Source organism: Dermacentor variabilis, chromosome 2, assembly GCF_050947875.1.
Source record: "Dermacentor variabilis isolate Ectoservices chromosome 2, ASM5094787v1, whole genome shotgun sequence".
Lineage (NCBI taxonomy): Eukaryota > Metazoa > Arthropoda > Arachnida > Ixodida > Ixodidae > Dermacentor > Dermacentor variabilis.
Window position 1 is genome coordinate 43742303 of NC_134569.1, and position 24664 is coordinate 43766966.

General features: G+C 46.6%; 1 protein-coding gene across 3 annotated transcripts in view; it reads right to left on the reverse strand.

Annotated features, from left to right (window-relative positions):
* LOC142571721 ((3R)-3-hydroxyacyl-CoA dehydrogenase-like) overlaps window positions 1–23285 on the reverse strand; it is a 76486-nt gene extending 53201 nt beyond the window's left edge. The window contains exons 1-6 of one of the 3 annotated variants that reach the window (XM_075680273.1): window positions 23180–23285; window positions 18179–18309; window positions 17629–17814; window positions 16401–16606; window positions 14006–14163; window positions 7784–13140 (exon numbers count right to left, since the gene is read on the reverse strand). In XM_075680273.1, coding sequence (XP_075536388.1) covers window positions 12903–13140; window positions 14006–14163; window positions 16401–16606; window positions 17629–17814; window positions 18179–18200 — 810 coding nt within the window. In that variant the 5' untranslated portion in view covers window positions 18201–18309; window positions 23180–23285 and the 3' untranslated portion in view covers window positions 7784–12902. Of the gene's footprint in view, window positions 1–7783; window positions 13141–14005; window positions 14164–16400; window positions 16607–17628; window positions 17815–18178; window positions 18310–23179 lie in introns of those variants that run through there. The other 2 variants (XM_075680270.1, XM_075680271.1) reach the window with 2 other exon arrangements.
* Window positions 23286–24664: the final 1379 nt, after the last annotated feature.

A 24664-nucleotide genomic window follows, 5' to 3' on the forward strand; every position in this document is an offset into this window, starting at 1 on the left:
TCAGCAATGTCGAAGATATAGTAAAAGCATCGGAAGAATTCCATACTGACCTGTACAATACCAGATCAGCCAGGATACCTCCATTGAAAGTAGCAGTAGTGAACAGGTTATAGAGGCTCCTTCTATAACTTGCGACGAAGTTAAAAGGGCCTCAGTAGACCAGAAACGAGGAAAGACGGAAGAATATGAAATAACGGTAGATTTTATCAAACAAGGAGGAGACAACAAACTTAAAAAGCTTGCCGTCCTTTACACTAAATGTCTCGCGACTTCAATGTTCTCAGAGAACTGGAAGAACGCCAACAGTATACTAATACACAAAAAGGGAGACGTCAAAGAATAGAAAAATTATAGAGCCATTAGCTTACTTCCAGTATTGTATAAAATGTTCACCAAGATAATTTTCGATAGAACAAGGGCAACGCTTCACTTCAGTCAACCAAGAGAATAGGCTGGCTTCAGGAAGGGACACTGAACAATGGTTCACATCCATGTAATCAGTCAGGTAATCGAGAAGTCTGCTGAGTACAATTTGCATAATCTGCAGAGCCTTTGTATATGGCCTTCATAGATTACGAAAATGAATTTGATTCAGTAGAGATACCATCAGTCATGGAGTCATTACGTAATCAAGGAGTACAGGAGGCTGTTGCGACTTAGAGTCCACAGATGTAGAACTTACTTTGCCTCGTGGAGGAGTAAGTGAATGTGAGGCTAGGTCCGATATTCAGGACGTTTGACAAACACATATATATGTACATATTTACAAGCAAATGCAAAGTAATACAGAAAAGTTGATGAAGTTGTAGTCGCCGCTCACTCACGCCGTCCGTTGCTCCTTTTATGTCTTGCGTGATCAATGTACAGTCACTTCCCCCAATCCGACGTCAAGAGACCGATTACATCACGTCCCACCAATACGGAGGTAGGTTGCTCTTTCTCTAAAAAGTGAATGAACTTGGTCGGGAACGCACGCATATCACTTGGAACAAACAGGGAAAGGAGGGGAATGTACGCTGACTCCGATCGTACACTGACATCTGATGGCCGTATCGTTACACTGACCGCGTCTCCAGCTTGGACATTCCAATTTGTGCGACTGACAAGGGATGGCCGTATCATGCTAATTGCTCAAACCTCTCCTGAACGAGGTACTCCCGCGCTGGTCATAAATCATCCGTTTGAGAACGATTTTGACGAGGCCGTTGGCCCGTTCCCCTAATCGCGCGAACCGTGACCGGAGGTTGTCGCGGGGCGAACACCCGATCACAACAAGGCCCACGTAAATATCTTGGAAAATACCTACACAGATTCCACCGCTAACCTAATTCTCCACAAAAAAAGTAGGAAGATACATATAAAGAAAGGGATTAGACAAGGAGACACAATCTCTCCAATGCTATTTAGTGTGTGCTTGAAGACGTATTCAAGTAGTTAAATTGGGACGGCTTAGGAGTAAGGATCAACGGCGAATATCTCAGCAACCGTCGGTTTGCAGATGACATTGTCCTGTGCAGCAACACTGGGAACAAGTTACAACAATTGATTGAAGGTCTGAACAGAGGGAGTATAAGAGTGGGGTTGAAGATTAATATGCAGAAGACAAAAATAATGTTCAATAGCCTGGCAGGGGAACAAGAGTTCAGGATCGCCAGTCAGCTTCTAGAGTCTGCGAAGGAATACGCTTACGTACGTAAGTTACTCACAGGGGACCCTGATCATGAGAAGGAAACTTAAAGAAGGATAAAAATGGGTTGGTGCGCATACGGCAGACATATTCAGATCCTTACTGGAAGCTTACCACTACCACTGAAAAGAAAGATGTACAAACTCTGCATTCTACCGGTGCTATCATATGGGGCAGACATTTGGAGACTGACAAAGAAGCTCGAGAATAAGATAAGGACCACGCAAACAGCAATGGAACGAAAAATGTTAGCCGTATCATTAATAGGCAGGAAGAGAGCCGGGTGGACCAGAGACCTCGGCAGTTGACCTCGGTTTTGATGTTTTCATCCGTTCGCTGCAGGTGCCGTCAGTTTCGCCGCATGAGGCTGAGGTCTTCTGTTCGGACGCGATGTGAGCGTGGTTTCTTTTACCACCTGCGCTCGGCGTGACTAGATGCCACCTTCGATCCAGACGACGTACACGCTTGTTAGCTTTCCTCGAGAAGACTGACAGAGCTTCGGCACGGGAATCTCCGTTGTACTCAGAAACGGAGGGGCACAGGCGGCGACCTTGCAGCAATTCTCCGCGCGAGTAAACACTGTCCATAAGGGAAGACTCATACTCAAGAAATGTTCGCGGGTTTCGTGCGTTGTCCTTTCTTTTTCTTTCTTTAGAATTCGTTTCGCGATATAAACACTCCTTTCAGCCAAGCCATTTGAGCGCGGGAACTCGGCACTTGACGTGATATGCACGAAGTCATGCCGACGGGCAAACGACGCAAATTTTCGCGGTGCAAACTGAGGCTCGTTGTCCGAGCGCACTTGCACACTCTTAAACAAATGTGCACCCTTTGGGTCGTATCTTGCCACACACAAATAATCATCTCTTTTGCTTGCGTTTCCTTTCTTGAAAATGCTGCGCTCGCTACTTTCCTGTCGAGAATGCTCTGTCATGCTGATAATGCGCATGCCGTTCGTTACATGGAAGTACCGAGCTCGCAACCTTAAAGAAAGGAAATGCGGAGAAGACAGATGACGATTATCGTTGTGTGGCAAGATACGACCCAATGGGCGTAATTTTGCTTAAGAGTGCATAGGAATGCTGCCGTATCGCGAGAAAGTCGCGGATGTCTTTGTAATCCCTTCTGGCGCCGTGCTGCCGTTCAGTTTTTCGACGTCTGGGAAAATCGACTGGGCACCAGACAGTATGACGTTATGTTCATCAGCAAACTGAAATAGATCGGTGCCTACGGGCGATATATCAACGTCTGTGTGGTGTTGGCTGTAGCAAGAGCGCTGCACTTCACCGACTGTACGCGTATATCCGACACAACCTGCATGTTCGGACATTATGCTCAATGTCACGACCAATTCTGGGCCAGGAAACTAACCTACTAGCTCTGGCTTTACACTTGCTCATGCCCACTCCCGTCCCCTTTACACTTGCTCATGCCCACTATATATATATATATATATATATAGCTCCGATAAACTGCGCTTTAGCTCCCCGTTTAACGTCAGGACCTCTTGCATGTACTACATGATTCTTAAGATACGGATCCGCTAGCGTTTCCTTTGGTAGACGCAGCTTGGTTGCGTTGCTGATGATGCTGGAGACTACTACTTAAGTTGTGTGAACGGCCACGTCGTCTTGGCCGTTTCCTTCACCTGATGTTGCGGACTACGTCAGCATGTCTGCCAACAGAAGTTCCTTCTTGGGGGCAAATTGCAACAAATAATCATATTTCATAAGGCACATGAAAAAAATACGCTGCGGTCGAGGTGGCATGCCCCCGATGTTTTTCTGAGCGATACAAATAAAAGGCCTATCATCGATTTCTGTCCGGATCTTCCGTCGGTAGACAAATTGGTGAAACATTTCACAGGGGAAAATTATTGCGAGTGTCTTTTTTTATTTGAGAATGGCGCATTTCACTCAAGTTCAATGCTCTCGATACATAGGCGACTGCGCGCGAGTCACTTCCGTGCTTTTGCGACAAGGCGGCACGGCACCATTGCCGCTTCTCGAGGCACCGAGAGTTATCTTTGTGTCTCTTTGTGCGTCAACAAATGCCACCGATGGGGGATTAACGAGCTCTGCGCAGATATGCGCCCGGTCTTCCGCACTCGCTGTTGTCCACTCAAGCTCCACGGCTTCCTTCACCAGGCTTCAAAGCAAAGTAATCTTATCGCTCAGTGAAAGCAGGTACTTGCTAAAGTAGTTTACGACGCCGAGCAACCTTCGCACGCCCTCTTTATCCACCGTAACCGGCATATTGCTGGCAGTTTTCATTAGATCATGACTGCACTATTAAACAAATTTACACCCTTTGGGTCGTATTTTGCCACACAACACACTTTTACACTCTTAAAACGGTTGCACCCTGTGGGGTGTATATTTGTCCCACAACAATAATCGTCATCTGCCTTGCTTGCGTTTCCTTTCCTGAAAACTCGGCGCTCGCTACTTTCCTGTCGAGAATGCTGCGTCACACTGATAACGCGCATGCCGTTCGTGACTGGGAAGTGCCAGGCTCGCAGCGTTAAAGAAAGAAAATGCGGACAAGACAGATGACGATTATTGTTGTGTGGCAAAAGGGTGTAATATTGCTTAAGAATGTAAAGAAAGGAAATGCGGACAAGACCGATGACGATTATTGTTGTGTGGCAAAAGGGTGTAATTTTGCTTAAGAGTGCACTGAAGCAAAATTACACTTAACGCGGCGAGCCCGGTACTTTCCAGTAACGAACGGCATGCGCGTTATCAGCATGACATAGCATTCCCGACAGGAAAGTACACTCTAAGAAAAGTTTACGCCCTTTGGAGTGCCCCTTCTGCTACACAACGATAATCGTCATCTGCCTCGATGCGTTTCCTTTCTTTAACGCTGCGAGCCCGGTACTTTCCAGTAACTAACGGCATGCGCGTTATCATCATGATAGCATTCCCGACAGGAAAGTAGTGGGTGCGGCGTTTTCAAGAAACGAAAGGCATCAAGGCATATGACGATTATCGTTGTGTGACAGAAGGGGCACTCCAAAGGGTGTAAACTTTTCTTAGAGTGTAATGGGCTCGGCGTTTTCAAGAAAGGAAACGCAAGCAAGGCAGATTACACTCTTAAAACGGTTGCACCCTTTGGGGTGTATATTTGTCCCACAACAATAATCGTCATCTGCCTTGCTTGCGTTTCCTTTCCTGAAAACTCGGCGCTCGCTACTTTCCTGTCGAGAATGCTGCGTCGCACTGTTATGGCGCATGTCGTTCGTGACTGGGAAGTACCGGGCACGCAGCGTTAAAGAAAGGAAACGCGCGCAGCACGGATGACGATTATTGTTGCGGGACAGGATACGCCCCAAAGGGTGTAAATTTTTCTACGAGTGTACGATTATGGCTGTGTGGCAGAAATACACCCGAAAGGGGGTAACTTTGCCTAAGAGTGAACGATAATCAGCATCTGTCTTGCTTGCGTTTCCTTTCTTAAAACCGCTGCGCTCGCTACTTTCCTGCCGAGAATGCTATGTCATGCTGATAACGCGCAGGCCATTCTTGAATTGGAGGTACTGGGCTCGCGCAGCGTTAATGAAAAAGAAATGCGGACAAGACAAATGGCGATTATTGTGCGGCAAGATACGACTTAAAGGATGTAATTTTGTTTAACAGTGTGGGACGAATGCCGTTTTCACGGATGATATCGCCAAGGAAAATTATTAGTTTGGCGCTGAACACGCCCTTCGCTGGGTTAAATGCCAACCCTTCTTTCTGTTGCCGGTGTTATATATATAGTATACCGCAGTAAGACGTTCGTCCTGCTGTTCCTTTGTGTTTCCTCATATTAAAACATCGCCAACGTAAATGTGCCCACCTTGCAGGCCTTCGAAAATTTATGTTAAAGTCTTTTAAAAAACCTCGCTGGCTGAGGAAACTAAAATATGTCACAAATGATGGAGGGAAAGTATGTCCGGAGTTTTAAAAAAGAAATAAAACATTATTGTAAGGCAATAGTAAAAGCTGCTAAAGTTGGCAGATGCGAAAAGCCAATGTATTGAACTGCATATTTCACGAGCGAGCTTTCTTTGAGAAATACGTGAACACGTCTTGTGTTCTAAATACTGTTGCTTCGGCTGTTATCACGTCACATGGGCTCAATCACCGTCACTTCCAGAAATTTCCTAAAACGACAGAAGCTGGGTTCGTAGATGGGACGTACACGGCAGTGTGCTGTCTGAGCTGCGAAAGAGGTTTCTCTCGTTTCTTTGACGTTAGGAAGTGATAAAGAAAGGGCAAACTCAACTCAAATTGACATTTACGTAAAGCGAAGCATCTTTGGCGCGCTTGGCGTGCTTGGCTCACGAACCATGCATATGGGTATATGAAGTGTGGTTTTAGATATATAAACACTAGTATTAAATAGCGGCATGTTATTAAAAAAACGATTTTATTTGCAGTGAATTATAGAGAGGCTTGATATTACATACACACATTTACGTGCAGCATATCATAGTTATATTATTTGGTCAAGCTTTCCGTGGTGACTCATAGTGTCGCATTGCAGTCGTCGATTTATTCTAGTGCAACAGCGGATCGAAACGCGCCAAGCGGCTCAACGCGCCGGCTTGCTCGCGAGAAAGCGTGTTCTATGCCGCTCTTCGACGCATGCGTCCAATGCGTTCTGTGTTTAGAGGCCGAATACGTATGAAAAAGTGCGTGGAACTCGGCTAAAAAAAAGCTTGTCTTTAAAACTTTTGCTTTAACAAGTTCCTCGTACATAACGATCGCCCCTATAGCCACTACCGTGGACCAGTTACTAGTGGCTCTAGAACTTGTCCTTTTGCCTCGACTCTACGAACGGAGCACGAGAATAAGCTCAATGTGAAGCGGCAAGGAGAGGCCCTGTACATGTGCATATATTCATGAATGTGTACTACTTGACCTGTACATGAAGATAAAAGGCTTCAGGTGAATGCTTCAGTTCTTGAGACACACTCGTAAAATGGAAAGTGGGTACATTATCGCTGTTCGTCGAGGAATTGCGCGGAGATTAACACGGCGTTGCCACTTCTATTTGCTACAAGAATCATCCGCGATCTACAAGTGCTATTTTGTAAGAGATTCTCTCATGTTGATACCGCGAAGGAGGAACTATACGAATGTTCAAAATCCATTTAGTTGTGACCTGGATGCATTGACAGTTTCCATCTGAATAATAGTACTTGAACTGCAGTCAAATGTCATAAAAGGGACAACTTCGAAGAATACAATCCAATCATTACCTATAAATTACTAAGATATTAACAATTCCTAAAGCAATTTGCGCATGGATGCATGTCAATTTTTGGCACTATCTAATTCCGTAAGCAAACATTCCGCAGAACGAAAAACGTAAGTCATGCACAGGGCTAATTTCTGTGACAAGCATTTGATTAGTCTGCTTATTTTTGAATCTTGAGGCTTTCCGTCACAATTCACTGAAATAATAAAGTCAAAGCGTTAGGTCTACCACTCACATTATCCCTCAAGCTACGTCTTGGAAACACGGTGCAACTTCGTGCATTCAAATACAGCTAGCGAAGTACGCGAATAGCTAGCGCTTCAACACTACAGAAAAGAAAACACTATGCACAAAAGTGAGCACGAAATCGCAGAAATAATGCAGCTGTGGTAACGACACACCAGCAAAACGAAAGGCCCTCTGTAATAAATGGTAACGTTTCCCGTACCACCTCAACGTTCTCTAGATATCTGCTTGACGCAGATCGAATTACTGTGAGCAAGCAAAAAAAAGATATCGCCTCCACTCCACCTTGGGAAAGTGGATGCAAGCGAAGCTGGTGCGGACGTTAGACAAGTATACCCCCCCACCCCAGCTGACGTTAGACGACGTCACACAAGCACCACCACCACAAGCGACGTACATCACGCGCGCACGCACGTGTGCGAAAGTGAAGCTCACATCCTCATTCTGCTAGGCCGTCCGACAAGCGCATGAGCCTTATATTGAACTAAATTATTGTTTAAAAGTGAATTGCGTCAAAAAAGTATGGCTTACCCGCAAGCTACAGACATGATAGCTTCGGATTGCAATACTAATATACGAGAAAGCATGATTGTGTCGTGTTTAGAAAAAGTTTATTTCATCAAGAGACCATACGAACACTGAGTCACAAAGACGGCACAATTCCACCATGACGATAACATGTACAATGTACGAAGCATTGTGTACACGGCATGTTGTCAAACACCGAACTTGAAAGACAAAGCCCTTTGCCAGCTGCCGTTAGAGGTCCATACTCATTCATGTGTAGGCCCTCCACCTGGCGCAGCTGCGTTATTGAACAAGTTGAATTTCTCAAAGTAAACTGTGTCACAGAATCCATCAAGTACGACTTAGACGCAACGTACAGATATAATAGCGTCGGACTGAAATTCCAATATAAAAGAAAATATAATTCTGTTATGTGGAAACTCAAACAAAAACCCCTTTTCCAGCTGCCGTCTTTGAGTGAGCTCACGCCATCAAAAATCTCGACGAACTAAACGATAACAGTTTCGCTGTAAAAGAAACTGCGTGCTACCGGAAAATGTGAAGAAGCTTGTTTACTTGTACACACAAAGCGCTATGTGTGCTGTAGAAGTTGTAGTCGGGGTTGTAGTGAGGACCTGGCTCTTCGTCAGGGACTAGGCGTTCAGGATTTATTTACATGATTACATTAAACAAGAGATACATTTCGACAGTCTAGCGTGACTCCCAAATGGAGCACGCAAGACGAAGCACACACAACACGAGCTCCTAGCTACAAGCACACCGCTTGTCGAGCACGAGCACACCACTCACGAGCACACCGCTAGCAGCCGACAAACTGCTGCTTAAAAACCTCCGTCTTCCCTATATCTCTAGAGGAGGGAAAACTACTGTCCAACCTTCGTCCAATCGGACCATCCACAGTAGTTGGGGCATAGTCGACCCGCCTTTGAGGGGGAGGGCTCACACACACACGTACGCACTTTGGATTCCTAGAACCCACTGAGTTGAGAGGGTCTTCGTAGCCAGGGGGTCACGCGTGATACCAGCCGGCGCCTCTAAATTCCAGAGCTGACTTTCTCCGGTAGTCGCCACGAGTGTCAGCAGACTGTGACGAATCCTGGGGCCCGAGGAAAAACGTACCGCAAAGCACGCTTTTGTTAGAGTAGCTCTTCTTGCTGCAAAGAGACCATGAAGGCCACGGCAAATCAACCAACAATACACGGTCCGCCAAACGTGGCCAGCCGTGCTGCCGTCACCGACTCTGCGAAGAAGGCACACGGTGGAATAACACTGCCGTGGTCTCCAATTCTCCGAAGGAAGTTCATGGACGGTTAGCGCTGTCGTCTTCGCCGGTTGTGTGAACGGCGCCACCACCCTGTGTCGATCGGAGCACGTGCAGCGGGCTGAGATAGCTTTGCAGAGCAGTACCCCTGCAGGCCGATCGCAACAGTGTGTACTCGTCTCGTCCTAGTTCTTTCCGCTGTTGTAAAGGAACGTTTGATCTGACTGTATACGTGGCGAGAATTGTGTAGTACTTTCTGGAAGGCGTGCGTGCACCAGCGGTGATGCTGGAACCTTCGACTAGTCATGTTTAAAAGCCGACGCGCTTGACCCGCAGATTATATTTCGACGATCGCCGAATATGCTCGCGGCTGTGCTTGTGCTTCGGGTGCCACTTCCAGTGCCCACCAGCGCTGTGTATGTGCACTCGTCTCGTCCTAGTCTTTTACGCTGTTGTAAAAGAATGTTTAATCTCATTGAATGCGTGGAGAAAATTCTGTAGTACTTTCTGGAAGGCATACGGGCACCAGCGGTTATGCTGGAACCTTCGACTAGTCATGTCTAAAAGCCGACGCGCTTGACCCGCAGATTAGATTTCGGCGATCGCCGAATATGCTCGCAGCTATGGTTGTGCTTCGGGTGCCACTTCTAGTGCCCACCAGCGCTGTGTATGTGCACTCGTCTCGTCCTAGTCTTTTACGCTGTTGTAAAAGAATGTTTAATCTCATTGAATGCGTGTAGAAAATACTGTAGTACTTTCTGGAAGGCGTGCGTGCACCAGCGGTGATGCTGGAACCTTGGACTAGTCATGTATAAAAGCCGACGCGCTTGACCCGAAGATCAGATTTCGACATTCGCATCTATGCTCGCTGCTATGGTTGTGCTTCGAGTGCCACTTTCTTTTGTGGGCACAGGTTCGCCCAACAAAAAGTTAGTTTCATGATTGACAGTTTTGCTATACTGTGTCCTTCACCGTCACTACAACGTGACATTTAGTGGAAGTGCTTGCAAGTTCACGTACCGGATACCTGCGCGAAGACATGACTAAAGCCCTAACCGCGAAGACAACACCAACGTCGTCAAGGACCAGTGGGTAGCCGCAGGCTACAAGGACTGCTACCGGAGTACGTACCGCACAGAAATTAAGGCCAAGTCTACATACCGCAGTACAGAAGACCATAGAAATTAAGGCCAAATCAACAACCACAATGGCAGCCCCAGCGTCCCTCATTGTGCTGCAACAGCTCAGGGAGCCACCGGTCTTCCGAGGACCGTCAATCGAAGACCCCGAAAGCTAGCTGGAAACTTACGAAAGGTTCGCTACATTCAACAACTGGGAATACGACGAAAAGCTGCATCATATCTACTTTCCCTTTGAGGACGCCGTTCCAACGTGGTTTGAGAATTAAGAGTCAACCCTGACGTGATGAGACCTATTTCGCAGCAGCTTCTTGAACACCTTTGGAGGCATCGTGCAAATAGAAAGGGCCGAAGCTCTGCTAGAAGTCCGAGTGCAACTACCCAACAAGAACATTGCGATTTTCGCAGAGGAGATGACTCGCCTGTTCAGACACGCCGACCCCACCATCTCAGAAGAGAAAAAAGTTCGTTTCTTGATGCGGGGTCGGAAGAAAGAGCTCTTAGCCGGATTTATACGCAGCCCACCTAAGACCGTTCCTGAATTTGTTTCCGTGGCTACTACCATTAAGACCTTCGATATGCGGACTCTGTAGCAATATAACCGCGGCACGCTGACCGCAAATTACACCGATGTTGTGCACTCTGCGCCGACGACCTTAGCGACACCATCAGTGTGGTCGTTGGCAAGGAACTGCGGAAGCCCTTCCTAAACTCGCAGCCTCAGGAGGCCTCAAACACTGACATCGTCACAGAAGAAGTTAAGCGATCACTAGAAGTTTCTGCGGTGCAGTAGGAATCGTCGCAGCCCACGCCGAAAGCGATGACCGACGCCGCCATGGCCCGGCGGCAGGGTCTTCTCCTGCGCTCGCGCCATGGTCCGGCAACGCTGAGATCCGTCGTCCCCAGCCGCCGCCATCACGCCCGCTCGTCGCCTATCGCTGCTTCCCCAGGAAGACAGACGTATGGTGCGCTCCGGAACCCCGCCCGTTCTGCTATCACTGCCGAGAAACCGGCCACATCTACAGGCGATGCCCTAACCGCGAGATGGGACTGCGAAGTTTCGCCGTGAACACGCCGCACCTACAGAAGGGTGAACGGCCTCGTGACATGGCCGACTACCTCGCCGCAACGCATATGAAGTTCTGCATGACCTTCCCTTTCGCAGTCACAAGGACGCTACCTGTCGCCGGAGCGCCGGTCATAAACTGGTCCAGCCCGCGTAAGCCCAGTTCGTAAGCTCATATCCGGAAGACTAAAGCAATGCTATATTTGGAACGTGATCTGCTTTTCCGTGGGACAAAAAGCTTTACCTGCAATGTCGTGCTATTCTCTTACTAGGCGGAACCCGCCGGTTTGAAGAGGCTCAGGACGATTTTAACCGAAACACTTAACTGCTTCTTGCCCAGAGCAAGGTTCTTCGAAGGACTGCGAAAAAGGCTCAGTGCCTTCTGTTCGATACGTAGTTACACATCTTCATGACTAGGAGAGAAGAGTTCCGGTGGAGCAACTGCCGGTCGATGCTGCCAGGCTAACCACACCTGGTACAGGACCGGCCGCTCGCGTGCAGTGCACGGCCCGGCGCTTAGCTGAGTCCGGGCCGTGTACTCGGGCTCCTATCGGAGCCGAACTGCCCCCCCCCTCCCGTTTTTTTCATCGCACCAGAAGTTCCACGAGGATGACGCGGTGCCGGAAGGGCTAACCAAATCTTACGCTCCTAGTGGCTTCGATTATTTGGAAAAGGCTGCAAATTAAACCCAATGACGATTATCAGCGTGCAAACAATTTAATTCCAAAGAGGGTGTAAGCGTGGTAAGACGTTCGGTTTCAGAAGCCACATTGCATTGGTATCTGCACCTTCTTGAAGTTGAGAACTGACCGGCATATACCTCACGTTTCGACATCTTGAAAGGCGATAAAGGACGGAGGCTTAAATTTGTGGTTGCTTTATTCATGAATAGGCTAGCAAAAGCAGAAATAAAAAGTGACTAAAGAGAGAAGGATAAGCGAGAGTGCTGACTAGCAGTGGTATGCTTATTACATGAAGCAGTAACATATTTTATTTGCAATTAGAAGGAACATGTCTAGTAAAAGGGGGAAAATTCCGGCAGTACTCATCTCCCCATGACTATAGACGTTAATTCGATTAGCATTGAGGCATGACAGCGACACACCGTATTGCTGAGGACACCTTTATTTACAATCTGCAGTTGGGGTAGAAGGATAAGACTGCTAATCGCATTATTACACTCCCGCGCCACACAGCCCCAACACAGATCACAGCGTCCTCACCTTCGAGTGCCACAAAGAAAGCTTTACTAAACATGGCCTCCTCACCGCCGCCACTGTTGTCCTGCTGTCACTGTACATTGGTTTTTAGCATATCTGACTTCGAATGAACTTAACGTAAAACATCAATTGTCATTGTCAGAATAGCGCACATTATCACTTTTATCAATCAGACATGCACCTCTGCGGTGCGCCCACAGCAAGTCGATAGAATCAGAATCAGAATTTATCAGGTCAGAAATCAGGGACCAATATGAAAGATACCAAAAGTAGGCAAGGAATGTTATCGCATTAAAAATGAAAAATAAATGCAGAAATATTGAGGGACCATTTCGAGAAGCGCCAAGTGAAAATGATATTTGTGAATTCCACGGGTGTAAGTAGTTTTCGAAGTCAGCCGTACGCCTTCACCTCGCTACTTGGTAGCGCGCTCTTTAAAAAAACCGCCGAAGATCTGTCCAACATTTAGCTGGCATTGACATTTCCCAAATAATTTGTGACATCTTTAGACGCCACCGCTGACGTCGACGGTGGTACCTGTGACGAACGCGCTGTCGGGGCCAACGAGGAAAGCGACCACTGCGGCGACTTCTTCGGGCATCGCCATCCGGCCCATCGGGATGCCTGCGCAGATCTCCGAACGCTGTGCCTCGCCGATCGCCTTGACCATGGGCGTTTCCGTCATGCACGGCGCCACGGCATTGATGCGGATTCCGCTACCGGCAAGGTCCGCCGCTGCTGATCTGATAATGCAGAGGCAAGATGAAATCACAAATCATGGAAGCGGTGACCACGCTATGAATGTATAATTTCCGGAGATCACGATGAAATCACAAGGAATCGTGTCTTTGCCCTGACTAAGACAAGTTGCCTTGTCGACAAGTCGGCTTCGGGATTATACTTACCTTGTTCTCTCGCTGTTTATCTTGCCACAAAGAAAAAAGTTATGCGATGTGCAACCTACAATACTTCATTCGCTGGCAGATATATCACGTTCTCCGCCAGTCTTTAAAACTTCTTTTACTTATATCTGCACTTTGCATATTAATATACCAATGGCTTCTTTTATGTAGGCTGCTTGCTGTGCTACGTGCTTGTATTAGCTGTTTGTGTCTGAAGGACATGACATATTTTGAATACACTCAATTGGTTTCCTGACTTTCGTACCAGAAACCAGGAAATGTACTAAGTGGCCGTTAGGTGACCGAACATAAGCTTGCAGAGACATTGCTGCAGTTTATATATATATATATATATATATATATATATATATATATATATATATGTATATATGCAAGACAGGCGCCAACCAATCATGATATATGTGATGGCGCTAGTATAAGAATTCTGGGGCGAAGGGAGGTAGTGGGTTATAGAGTAAATGGAATTTGTGGCCCGCCCCAACTGCTTTCTGCTAGTACCTATCAACATGGTGTCGTACACTGGGTGTTATGCACGCCCATCTTTGCTTTCAGTACCCCGTGTATTCACTCCAACCAGCAAGGCAACCATGTGGCTCTGCAAATGCTGGCACCGGAGAGAATGCGACCTAAATAATACTTCAACTCACCGTCTATTTCTCACACTTGCACGAATTTGACACCTTACCTGGTGAAGTTCGTGATGGCTGCCTTGGTGGCAGAGTAGGCCGCAGCGCCCGGCAGGGTAAGCCTGGCTGCGATGCTGGACATGTTCACGATGCTGCCGTCGGTCACCTTTTGCCGCAGCATGCAGCGGGCCGCTGCTTGCGTGACCAAGAAGGTACCCTGTGATCAAACGGAATAACACAGTATCACCACGGTTATCAGCAAAGGACCACCGAGAGTAGGTCGCTTGTATGGAGGGGTTCGAAAAAGCAGCGAACTGGAGGACACGATGAGAGAGAGAACGGTGCAATGTGACTATCGTCCCAATTGCCAGCGACTACGTTCGAGCATCATATTTATTGCTTGATTATCGACTTCAACGTCTGAAAGCATCACAATACGATTAGAGAAATCGTTGTTGAGGAATCCACGTTAATTTTGACCAACTGGGGAACCTCAGCATGCATTCAGCATCCGTCAGGCGCTAGTGTTTTTGCAATCCATTCCCATAAGAAGGTAGTCGCCGTGGCCGGGAATCCAACTCAACAACGCGATCGTGCTCAGCAGCAGAACGCCATAGCCTCATAGCCGTTAGGCTTGGTTGAGGTTTAGTAAGAGTCGGCAACAGTAAGCGGCACCGTGGCAACCATGGCAGTATAGTTCAGGGACTATATGGCGGTCGCCTACAGAGCATGAAGTCGTAGGTTTTCTTCCCCGGTTTCGGAAGCCGCATTCCGATGGCGTCAGAATACTAAAACGATCGTGCGCTTATACTTAGACTTAGGTGCACGTTTGAAGAACACCAGGTGGTCGAAATTAATCAATAGTTCGCGCTATACGGCATTTACCCTAGACTTCGCGTTCATTTGGCACATTAAACCTCACGATTTCTAACACCATAGCAAGCGCGAAGGAGACAGGAGAAAATTGAGCAAAACTGATAATGCGAGCCCAGCGGATGGAAAAGAATAAATAATGTCGGCTAATAGCTAAATAAGACGCAGAAATTTCGCCCAAGAACTGGCTATAGAAGCCAGAGCGAGTTAGGCTAACCTACACCTTTTTTTTTATTTATTCAGAGACACATCACAGGCTCCGGTCGGAGCATTGAGTTATGGCAGATTATACGACAAAATACATGATGAACAAGAAAAAAGAAAAGTAACAGTAAGCAGGACAATAAAAGACATCATTATGCATATTTAGTTCATAAAATGTGCATACAAATGCTCGCGGTAAAGTTCGCGGTTTGTGATTGAAACAGGGATATCTGGAACATCATTCCAAAGGGCAACGACTTGCAAAGCCGAAGAAATGAAAGCTTTAGTTTTACCAAATAGGCGTTTGATGGTGAGGGAATTATGAAGGCGCCGGGATATGCGTAATGGTTTGTCAAGTGGCAGTGGGGATGGCATTACGCTATGAATATATTTGAGTATTAAGCATAAAAGATCAACAGGAGGACGGCTACTTAACGCTTGGAGCGGAATGTCTAGCTTAATTTTTCTTATACAGTAATGGTGGTCTTATTTACATGAAATGGACCGAGCGGCTCTATTTTGTACAGCTTCCAGCATTGAAATTAAGTACTCTTGGTGAGGTGACCAGATGGACGAAGCAAATACAAGCTTTTTTGGGCGGACGAAGGTCAAATATGCCAACTTGCGTCTATGACCTGAGCGATGACGCAAATTTCGACGTAAGTGGCCCAGTGTTCGTGGCGCTGTAGCACATATGCGAAAATACCGGTGCACTTTTATTTAAGTGCGCTTTCAAGATCCCCAGGTGTTCAATATTAGTCCGGAGCCTTCCCATATGGCGTCCATCACAACCCACTCTGCCGCTTCTGCACATTAAGCCCCACAATTATTCGTGTCATTGAAGGTTTTGTAAATTAGGTTTGAAAGGTCCGCATGGGTGGATATCTTTTAGTTCTACATATAGGAAGCATGCTTGAAGCTCGCACCTATCCCGGTGGGTGCCTAAGGGGGATTTCTTCGGCAGAGGCCGACAAGTTTGAGGCGCTGCATGCAGCAATTCCGTTCTAGTATGGGCTGGTGGTCGTCGCGAGGAGCACACTGACGCTGTCCCGAATAGGTAGGACTTGCACGCCACTGTGATTGTGGAGACGCGATATCCTGTACGCGTGCTTTGCACATACATACGTGCACGTAGTAGCAGACGCAAACGTGAGAGAAATGTAAAAGGAAGCTCGGATCAATTTTCCATCTTTGAGCGGTGTTGCGATATATGACTAGCGGTTTCAATCGTTCACACAGGTCGCTTCAGTGTTTTTGCTTCACAGATTGGAGGAATGGAGGTATCACAGATAATTGTGTCATAGTAGGCATTATAAAACGATTCATTGAAGAATCACTATAGACGAAGCAAAAGCACTGGTCGCCAAATGATCTTACCCGAAGGTTGACTCTAATGATTTCGTCAAATTCATCTACGCCGACGTCCAGGAATGACTTAGGGGGCAGCAGTATACCGGCACAGTGGACGACAATGGACAGTTGCTCTGCCCTGTCGCCTTCGAAGCTCTCAAATGCTTTGCTCACTGAGCGAGGACAGCCAACATCAATGTGAAGGGCCCGGTGTTCAGCATCATCTGATGGCTCTAAAGAGAGATAGAGAAACGGTGATACTGCGAGTCACTATGCTAAAGGTGAGCAGCATAGCATGTAACTGGGCACCGCAAGAGACTACCGATAAATGCGGCTGGTTAACGCCAACACCTTTGTCCCCAAAACAGCCGTCACGATGTTTCTTGTCAATAGAATGTCAACTTGACAAGACCTGAGAAATATTAAGAAAGAAAAGCCGTTTTAATATTTCAGCAGCCTATTTCAGCACCAGCTGACTGTATACGTCAACGAAGCATTTCAAGAGCAACGCAATGTGTTCGCGCACAAATTCACTCTTTTCTTTCTCTGTTCATATTGCCGAATTTTCACGGTCTCTTCTGGCAGAACAGTGGTGCTAACCCAAACGCTCAACAATATTTCACAAAAGAGGTACTCAGTATTCCATTGCACTGTTAAAATTAACATCCTTAATTTTCAGGTAGTGAAAGGTCTTCAGCATACACTTGCATCCGAAAGCAGTGACGCATAAATAGTATTGTAAGAATGCAGCATGTCATTGTATGACCGAAGGGATGTTAAAGATTCTAAAGGGAAAGGGATAGACCTAAACGGTAACTGAACAATTTCATTCTGCTCGCTGTATTGGCCCCACACCAGCGACACATTTAAGTTGTGTACAATGTAGCCCAATAGCGCGAAGCGCCCCAGAAAACACTACACAGCCTTATTGATAGAAGTGATACTGGCGATGTCCCTTCGTGCGCATTGGGCCTAAAACTGTGAATACGGGTTCATCGACGTCGTTGCCAATTTGGAATCAAGTTGCCGCTTTACTGGCCACTATATAGGTCACTAACTTTGTCCAAGAGTTCCACATCTTGACAGATCAGTTCGTTGGGCTGATTAATTTGGAAAACAAATGCGAAGGACGAGCCAGTGCCTCACATTTAATTTAGTAATACAGATCGCATGTGTCTGAGCTGTCGCCAACGAACGAGTGCGTTCTGAACAACTCGGTCTACTTCGATAACCAATGCGGTGCAACCTGGCTAACCTTGAAGCAACGCTACCGTGGCGTTGGCTGCCTCCAGGTCGACATCTCCCACCACGGTGCGGGCTCCTCTCTGGGCCAGCAGGCGGCACACAGCGCGCCCGATGCCACTGCCTCCGCCAGTCACGAGCGCCAGACGTCTACGGAACATGTCCACTGCCTGAGGAGCCACGTCCATTGGGTCAGCTGCTGCGCAGGTCCAATCACCGCGGTAAATTAGAACTTGACACACAGACATGCACTGTCCTTTCGTACTGCAGTGTGGACAGATGTCACCTTGCAGATGAGGAGCCAACAAACGAAGACACCAGGGACAAAATAAGGTAGATTACTTGTGCTTACTAACCGGATTAAAGAAGTGGTAAATTATAGGCAATGAAAGTGGATGAAAAAACAACTTGCCGCAGATGGGGAATGATCCCACGTCTTCGCATTACGCGTGCGGTGTTCTAACCCATTGAGCTACCGCGGCGCCGTTTCCACATCCAATTTTTTCTGTATTTAAGTGTTACTACTAGAACCAACCTTGGGAGTGCTGGCGAGCGGCACAAACCTTGGAGGTGGATGTGGAACATCCTTTCTGCCCGAGGCGTCACGAGTACGCGATCTTTCTGGGTGAAGGCAACTGGTGCTGGATTTGGAGTCGGGCTTGTAGGACGATCGGACGAACTTGGGGCGACAGGGCTAGACGAGCAGAATTTATTTGCAGAATTTACAGTTGAACATGGGATACATTTACACAGTCTAGCATGACTCCCAAATGGAGCCCGCAAGACGAACCATACAGCAAACGAGCAAACAGCTCACGAGTACATTTCGAGCACGACAACGAGCACGAGCACTAGCAGCCGACAACAGCCGCTTATAAAAACTCTATTTGTCCCTAGTTCCCCAGGTGAGGAAAATGTTCGACCAGTCAATTCGTAGAAAGTCCTCGCACGTGGTCGCCTTCGTGAGAAGGGGGCAGGTGTTATACACACACACACACACACACACACATGCCGCACAGGTTTCGGTGCTCTCTCCGAGGGCCGACGACCTTTGCAGCGCAGTCGTCGTGGTATCCATTGTCTTGCGTCCCCGTATTCAGGTGATCACGCCCGACCGCAGCCGGCGCCTCTAAATTCCAGAGCTGCTTTTTTCCTGTAGTCGCCACGTGTGTCGGCAGACTGACGAATCCTGGGGCCCCTTACCGCAAAGCATCCTTTTGCCAGGGCGGCTCCCCCTGCCGCAGAGAGACCATGACGACCCGGCAAATTAACCAACAATGCACGGGGCGCCAAACGTGGCCAGCCCTGCTGTCGTCACCGATACTCCAAACGAGGCGCATGTTCCGTTAGCGCTGTCCTCGCTGGTTCCCTTCGGGAAAGATCGCAACGCTCACAGCTGCAGGTGGCTGAGAAAACCTGCAGGTCCGCAACTCGGCCGGCCATTCCTAACACTGGTCAATAAACCCGCACATGCTACCTGAAGGCATCAATGATGACGGATTTTTTATTACTTGTATCTTGAGAAGCTTTGTTGGCTTTGTTGGCGCACCAGCCACCCCCATGGTCTCGTGCGCTCTTCGGCACCGCTACTTGTATGCTATCACCTGCTGTAGCTACATACTGCATAAAGCTTTCCGTCTCCTCTTCGTCTGCTTCAAGAGTCCGTCTCTCGTCTTCGACTCCGAGTTACAATAACGTATAATGTACATTTATACGTGATTATATACCCCACAAGACATGACGGAGTAATTGGAAGTTATTGCTACAGGGCTGGAGCATCGGTTTTCTTCCACTGTTTCTACCCTTGCGTTGATTTTCCCTATTGATGAGGATTTTACGAAGATAATTGTAGAGAAATTGTCAAATGTCTTGCGCAAAATTCGGACTGCTGCTCCAGCGTCGCATAAAGAGTCGCGAGAAGATTTACTAATCAACATAAATTATTCTGTCAGAAGGGCTTGGATTCCACCAGAATGCACAATTGCAAAGATTGTACCGTTACCTAAAAAAGCGGGAGAGGGTTATACTTTACACAATGCCAGGCTAATTTCTCTAACATTAAATTTTATAAAGATGATAGAAAGAGCCTAACATGTCCGCGTTATAAGTAACTGACGTCACGTACGAAATCACCCCTCTTGAGCCAACCGTGGCTCAGCATCGCTCCGACGTGTTCCATGTCCCGCGTCTTAAGTTGTATCACTCGCCCGCCTCCTAGCCAGCACCGAGACGGTGCTTCCGCCGCCGGGGGTTATGTGACACGCTGGCGAAGATGTCAGCTTGGTCGGAAGAAGACGACGCTCTGGACTTCGCTCGCTGTCTGCCATCTTGTCAGCCGCTGCGATTATTGTAAATATCCTGTAAATATACGTCTGACTGTTTTTAACCCCGTAACATTTTTATTAATAAGAAAATCTTTCTTAGCTAGTGTCAAATTGGATTCAGGCCGGGGTCCTTAATATGGGAGGCGCATATTGGCCTGGGAAGTCGTATACATCTTGCACGGTGCCAAGGCCAGCATGCGGCATTGGTTACGTTTGATATCTCCAAGGCATACGATAGTGTTCAACACGGCATATTGGTAAGCTGGCAGCGAAAACTTAAGTTCTCTAAATATTTGCAAGCATGGATTACTCAGTTTTGAAGTGGCAGAGAATTTTATTGCTTTCACAACTGCTTTTCATCGAGTGCATATAAGCAGGCTAAAGGAGTTCCACCGCAGGGGGGCACTGCGATCTCCAGTGTTGGTTATTTTCTTTTTCTGAGCTCCATCCCATGAGGACGTGCACACTTACGTGTATGCGGATGACTTAGCATTCTTGTCATCGACGAAACATTCACACAGTTTAGGAAGTTTTGCAACGTTGCTTAGAAATAGCAAAGATTTCATAGAAGATTGGCTAAATTCCTTTCGTCTGGCTCTAAACGAGAATAAGTGCTTCTTCTTCGCATTTCCTCTGAGAAATCCAGTACATACAAGCGTATGTCTCTTACGTATCTGCTCGATATCATTCCACAAGTAGATAATGTCAAGTACCTTGGTGTTATATATTAAAGCTCTCTTTCATGGCGTACACAGATAGATTACATTGCAGAAAAAGGCGTTCGAGCTGTGGGATTATTACGTAGACTGAACAACCACCGGTCAGAGAAGCTCAGGCCTTCCTTTTTGTCAATCTACTGTATGAATGTACGCCCTGTCCTGGAATTCGGGTACATGTTACACTCTGGGGCACCTGCCCATTAACTTCGCCCCCTTGTTCTTCTGAAACAGCAGGTAATAGAGAGTTAAGACTTTATTTAGGACTGCCTAAATATGTATCAAATACTACTTTGTATCTAGAAGCAAGAATTCCTTCTCTTGTAACTCGGTTTCTGTACTTGTTGTACAAACATTTTTAAGGGCGTACTATGGTATCACCAATAAGACGTTGCCAAACGGCGTTCATTTCTCAGTCTAGTATGTTTTTTCGGTGCACATTGGCTTCGATTCTGTACACATCAAGTTAATTTTATATACTCTTCTTGATCCGTTGAACGTTAGAATCACAGAGGTAAAGGCCATTTGGGACGGGGAAAATTATTTTCAGCTACAATTTGACGATATCTTTCCAGGTAAGACAAAACATCTATCTTACCGAATGTTATATGCTAACTACAGGATTATTTAATGAAATCACAAAAAAATGGGGTCATAGCGACTGATGCCATGCATAGAAGAAAAAATGTATTCGTATATTCAGCCCTATTCTCGATTGGTCATTTTCGCTGTGGCTTCCAGACTTTGTTTCAATTTTTCTTGGAGAATTTTAGCGGTAGTATACTGGCCATTCGTAATTTAGGCCAATGAATAGATTATGTATCCATTGTAACCCATTCTTTGTCCTTGTGTGCTTCATTCAAAACAACTAATGAATCTCAGGTTTTGCGCGCGTTTCACTTAAAATTTATTGAAATTTAGACAATGTAAAGTTGTCCAGGTGAAGAGGGCTAAAGGTGAGACACGTGGTCACCTGACTAGGCCCTAGACACCCTGCATTCACGCAGGCACAGTTTCGACATGGTGAGTTACAAAGTACGAACAAATTTTTACAGGAAGACTACAACAATTCACATACAGCAATATACATACACTGTACATTCAAATCAATCTAATTATAAATTCATAACTACAAACATGTTCAGTTGACCAAAAAAGAAAGCAAGGAATCCGAACTGGATCTCCTAAACAACACAAAAAAATATTCACTTGACAAACATGTTCACCTGACAAAAAAAAGCAAAGCGAAAAATCCTAAGAGGTTCATACACGATTCAAGAAAAATCTATTTGCCTGGCTTCGGAAAGCAAGCAAAGAGGAACAGGCTTCCATGATATCAATCAGAGCAGGATAAATGTTTAACAGAATAGGAATTTGCCAACCTAATAGATGTGTTCCGTAATTCGTCCTACATTTAGACTTGATGAAATTGGTTCTCCTAGATTTGTAATGGGATTCATGTTTGGTATACCTACAAGAGAAGAGTTTTGGATCAATTTTGAAACCATCAGTACCTTAACACTTACCTAATATCCATTTATTCTGGGTGCCTGGGCATACAGGCCTATTTCTAAATGAAACGACAGATTCATTGGGGAAACGTCGATAGTTGGCCCAGCCATTCAATTTCTCCCTACATCGGCCTGGATCATAGCTTCAAGATTTTCGAGGCAAATGATGCTGCGGGAATTCTCTGTAGCATCTATGACAAATTCCTTGAATTTTAAACAATTAGCGGTCGCATACCTTCTTTAAATTTTTATTTATACAGGACTGGTCTGGCAGCCTCACCGATTAGTCATATGTGCAGGGAAGATTAGGCCAAAGACCATTTTTTTTGTAATTTCTCGTCGACGAATTATTAGCTTAAGAAAACGAACCTTAGAAACACCACTCTGCCTTCTTGAATTATATTTGCCTGTCCGAAATGTACTATCATTGAGTTCCTCTACACTTGGGTACAGCGACGGGTAGGTCAGAGCTGTCATCTAAGATTTTCTTTTAGTATCACTGAGATGTACACTCTGCATACAAAATTTTATGCCTTCTTTTCTTTCCCCCATTTAGAATTAAAATTGTTTTATTTTTATAATTATGCTAGGATTTTCATTTTCATAATATCATTCAGGGTCTACAATCTCTATTTCGATTCTAACTTAACAATTATAAAATTTTGACCTCGTATTTTGCACCTTACTTTGACATACCCGATTCAGGGCAATCCCCCAGAGTAGGTACGCGCCAGTATATCACAAGGATCCACAGCTAAAGCTGCAGCATTGCTAACTAACCGCAGTAAATAGAAAGAATTCGTTTAGCCGGCGGGAGCCAATCTCGGAGGCTCTGCTTCGTGTAGGTTATGTGTTTCTTTCAGCCTCGTTGGAGCATGCTTGACACAAATTCCTTGCAAGCGCGACAAGGAAAAGAAATGGGCTGCAAAGTACAGCTTCCAAAGCGGTTAAGCGGTCCTATTAGCTCTCTGTAACAAAACAACGTCAGCGTAATATACAGCGGATTTACTTACCGCGATGGCTATGGACGTTCCGAAACGAAGCAAAAGCTCACGCGCTGATCCTTCTTGACCTCGCAGAGCGGCAGCGGTACTACGTTGCAACGTTGCAGACGTTCTGGGTTTTTATCTCCATAGCCTCGCTGACGTCATTGCTATTGCTTCTTTAGGCCAAGGTCACGTCACTTGCCCACACTTGCGGGCTTCTTCTGGCGATCATGACAGTCCCGCAGGGCGTTATTGGCATGTTTCGTCCTTGGCCAGGATAATGACGTTTGTGGCCTCGAGGCGAACCTCTAGCTAGCTTGGGCTCCACTCAGATTTCCCCATTAAAATGCACGTAAAGTTGTCATGATTAGGCAACCACACTTCCCCAATGTGAATGATAAATGCTGCAAGTACCGAACATTCAAGTGACAGTATAAAGTACCCCAAACGCAGTCGAACATATCTTCAGCTTTTGGAAATCTGGAATTACAAAAGTTGGAAATGTTCAGTACCGTAGAATAAGCGTGATTTTTCGAACGACATCCTATTTGCCGCATGCGTTACCCTAATGGCACGTTCACACCGAAAGCGGAGCGTCTAAGCGGACAAGCGGATTTTCAAAGCGGCGAGGCGGCGAGTGCCCACGCCTGTTCAGACCGGCCGCGTTGTCTGGCTATCCGCGCCGCCGGGAAGGAGGGGCATCTCGATTTTTCTTTAGCAATTTCAAGGATGTGGCGCCATCTCGCGGCACTTTGGGTTTGTGCGCGCACTTTCGATATTTTTTCTTCGTGGGTCGGCGCGCTCCCGTCCGCTATCTACTTCTGCAAAATAAGCTCAGACGAAAAAGACGAGATCGTTGGCATTTTACTCGTCACTTGTCTAGTCGATTTTCAAGATTTGTTACAGCGCAACACAAGACAAGGAAAAAAGAAGGTATAAAGCGACGACACGGCGCCGTGTCGTCGTTTTATACCTTCTTTTTTCCTTGTCTTGTGTTGCGCTGTAACAAACCTTAATCCCAACCAAGTGGCCCAACTTGCCGTTTTGACGCTTTTGAATAACAGAAGCGAAAAGCCCAGAGAAAGACATTCGTTTACATTCATTCACCAGCGCTTCCGCAGTGTCGGGTTCTGATTGGCTGCGGCCAAAGCGGCCAACTTATCCGCGCGGAAAAAATCGGTCCGGGCGCGATCCGGCCAAGCGGCCGCGTATTTTCCGCAAAGCGGAAAATCCGCGGCCGCTTGGCCGGATCCGCTTGTCCGCTTGTCCGCTCCGCCTTCGGTGTGAACGTGCCTTAATTCCCTTCAAGTGACTGGAGACATGCGGTGGTACCTAGATAGTCAGCCTCAAGTAACTGTTTTGATACAGGCCCATTGTTATTCTTTTCTTTTTGCTATACTTTTCGCTGTCGAAGTGCTGGTTTGAATTTGCGCTTTCCGAAACTTGCCCGTATCTTCCCGCGAACTGCAGCCTGCCTGTGGGTAGGTTCGATTAAGCAAGAATCTCATTTCC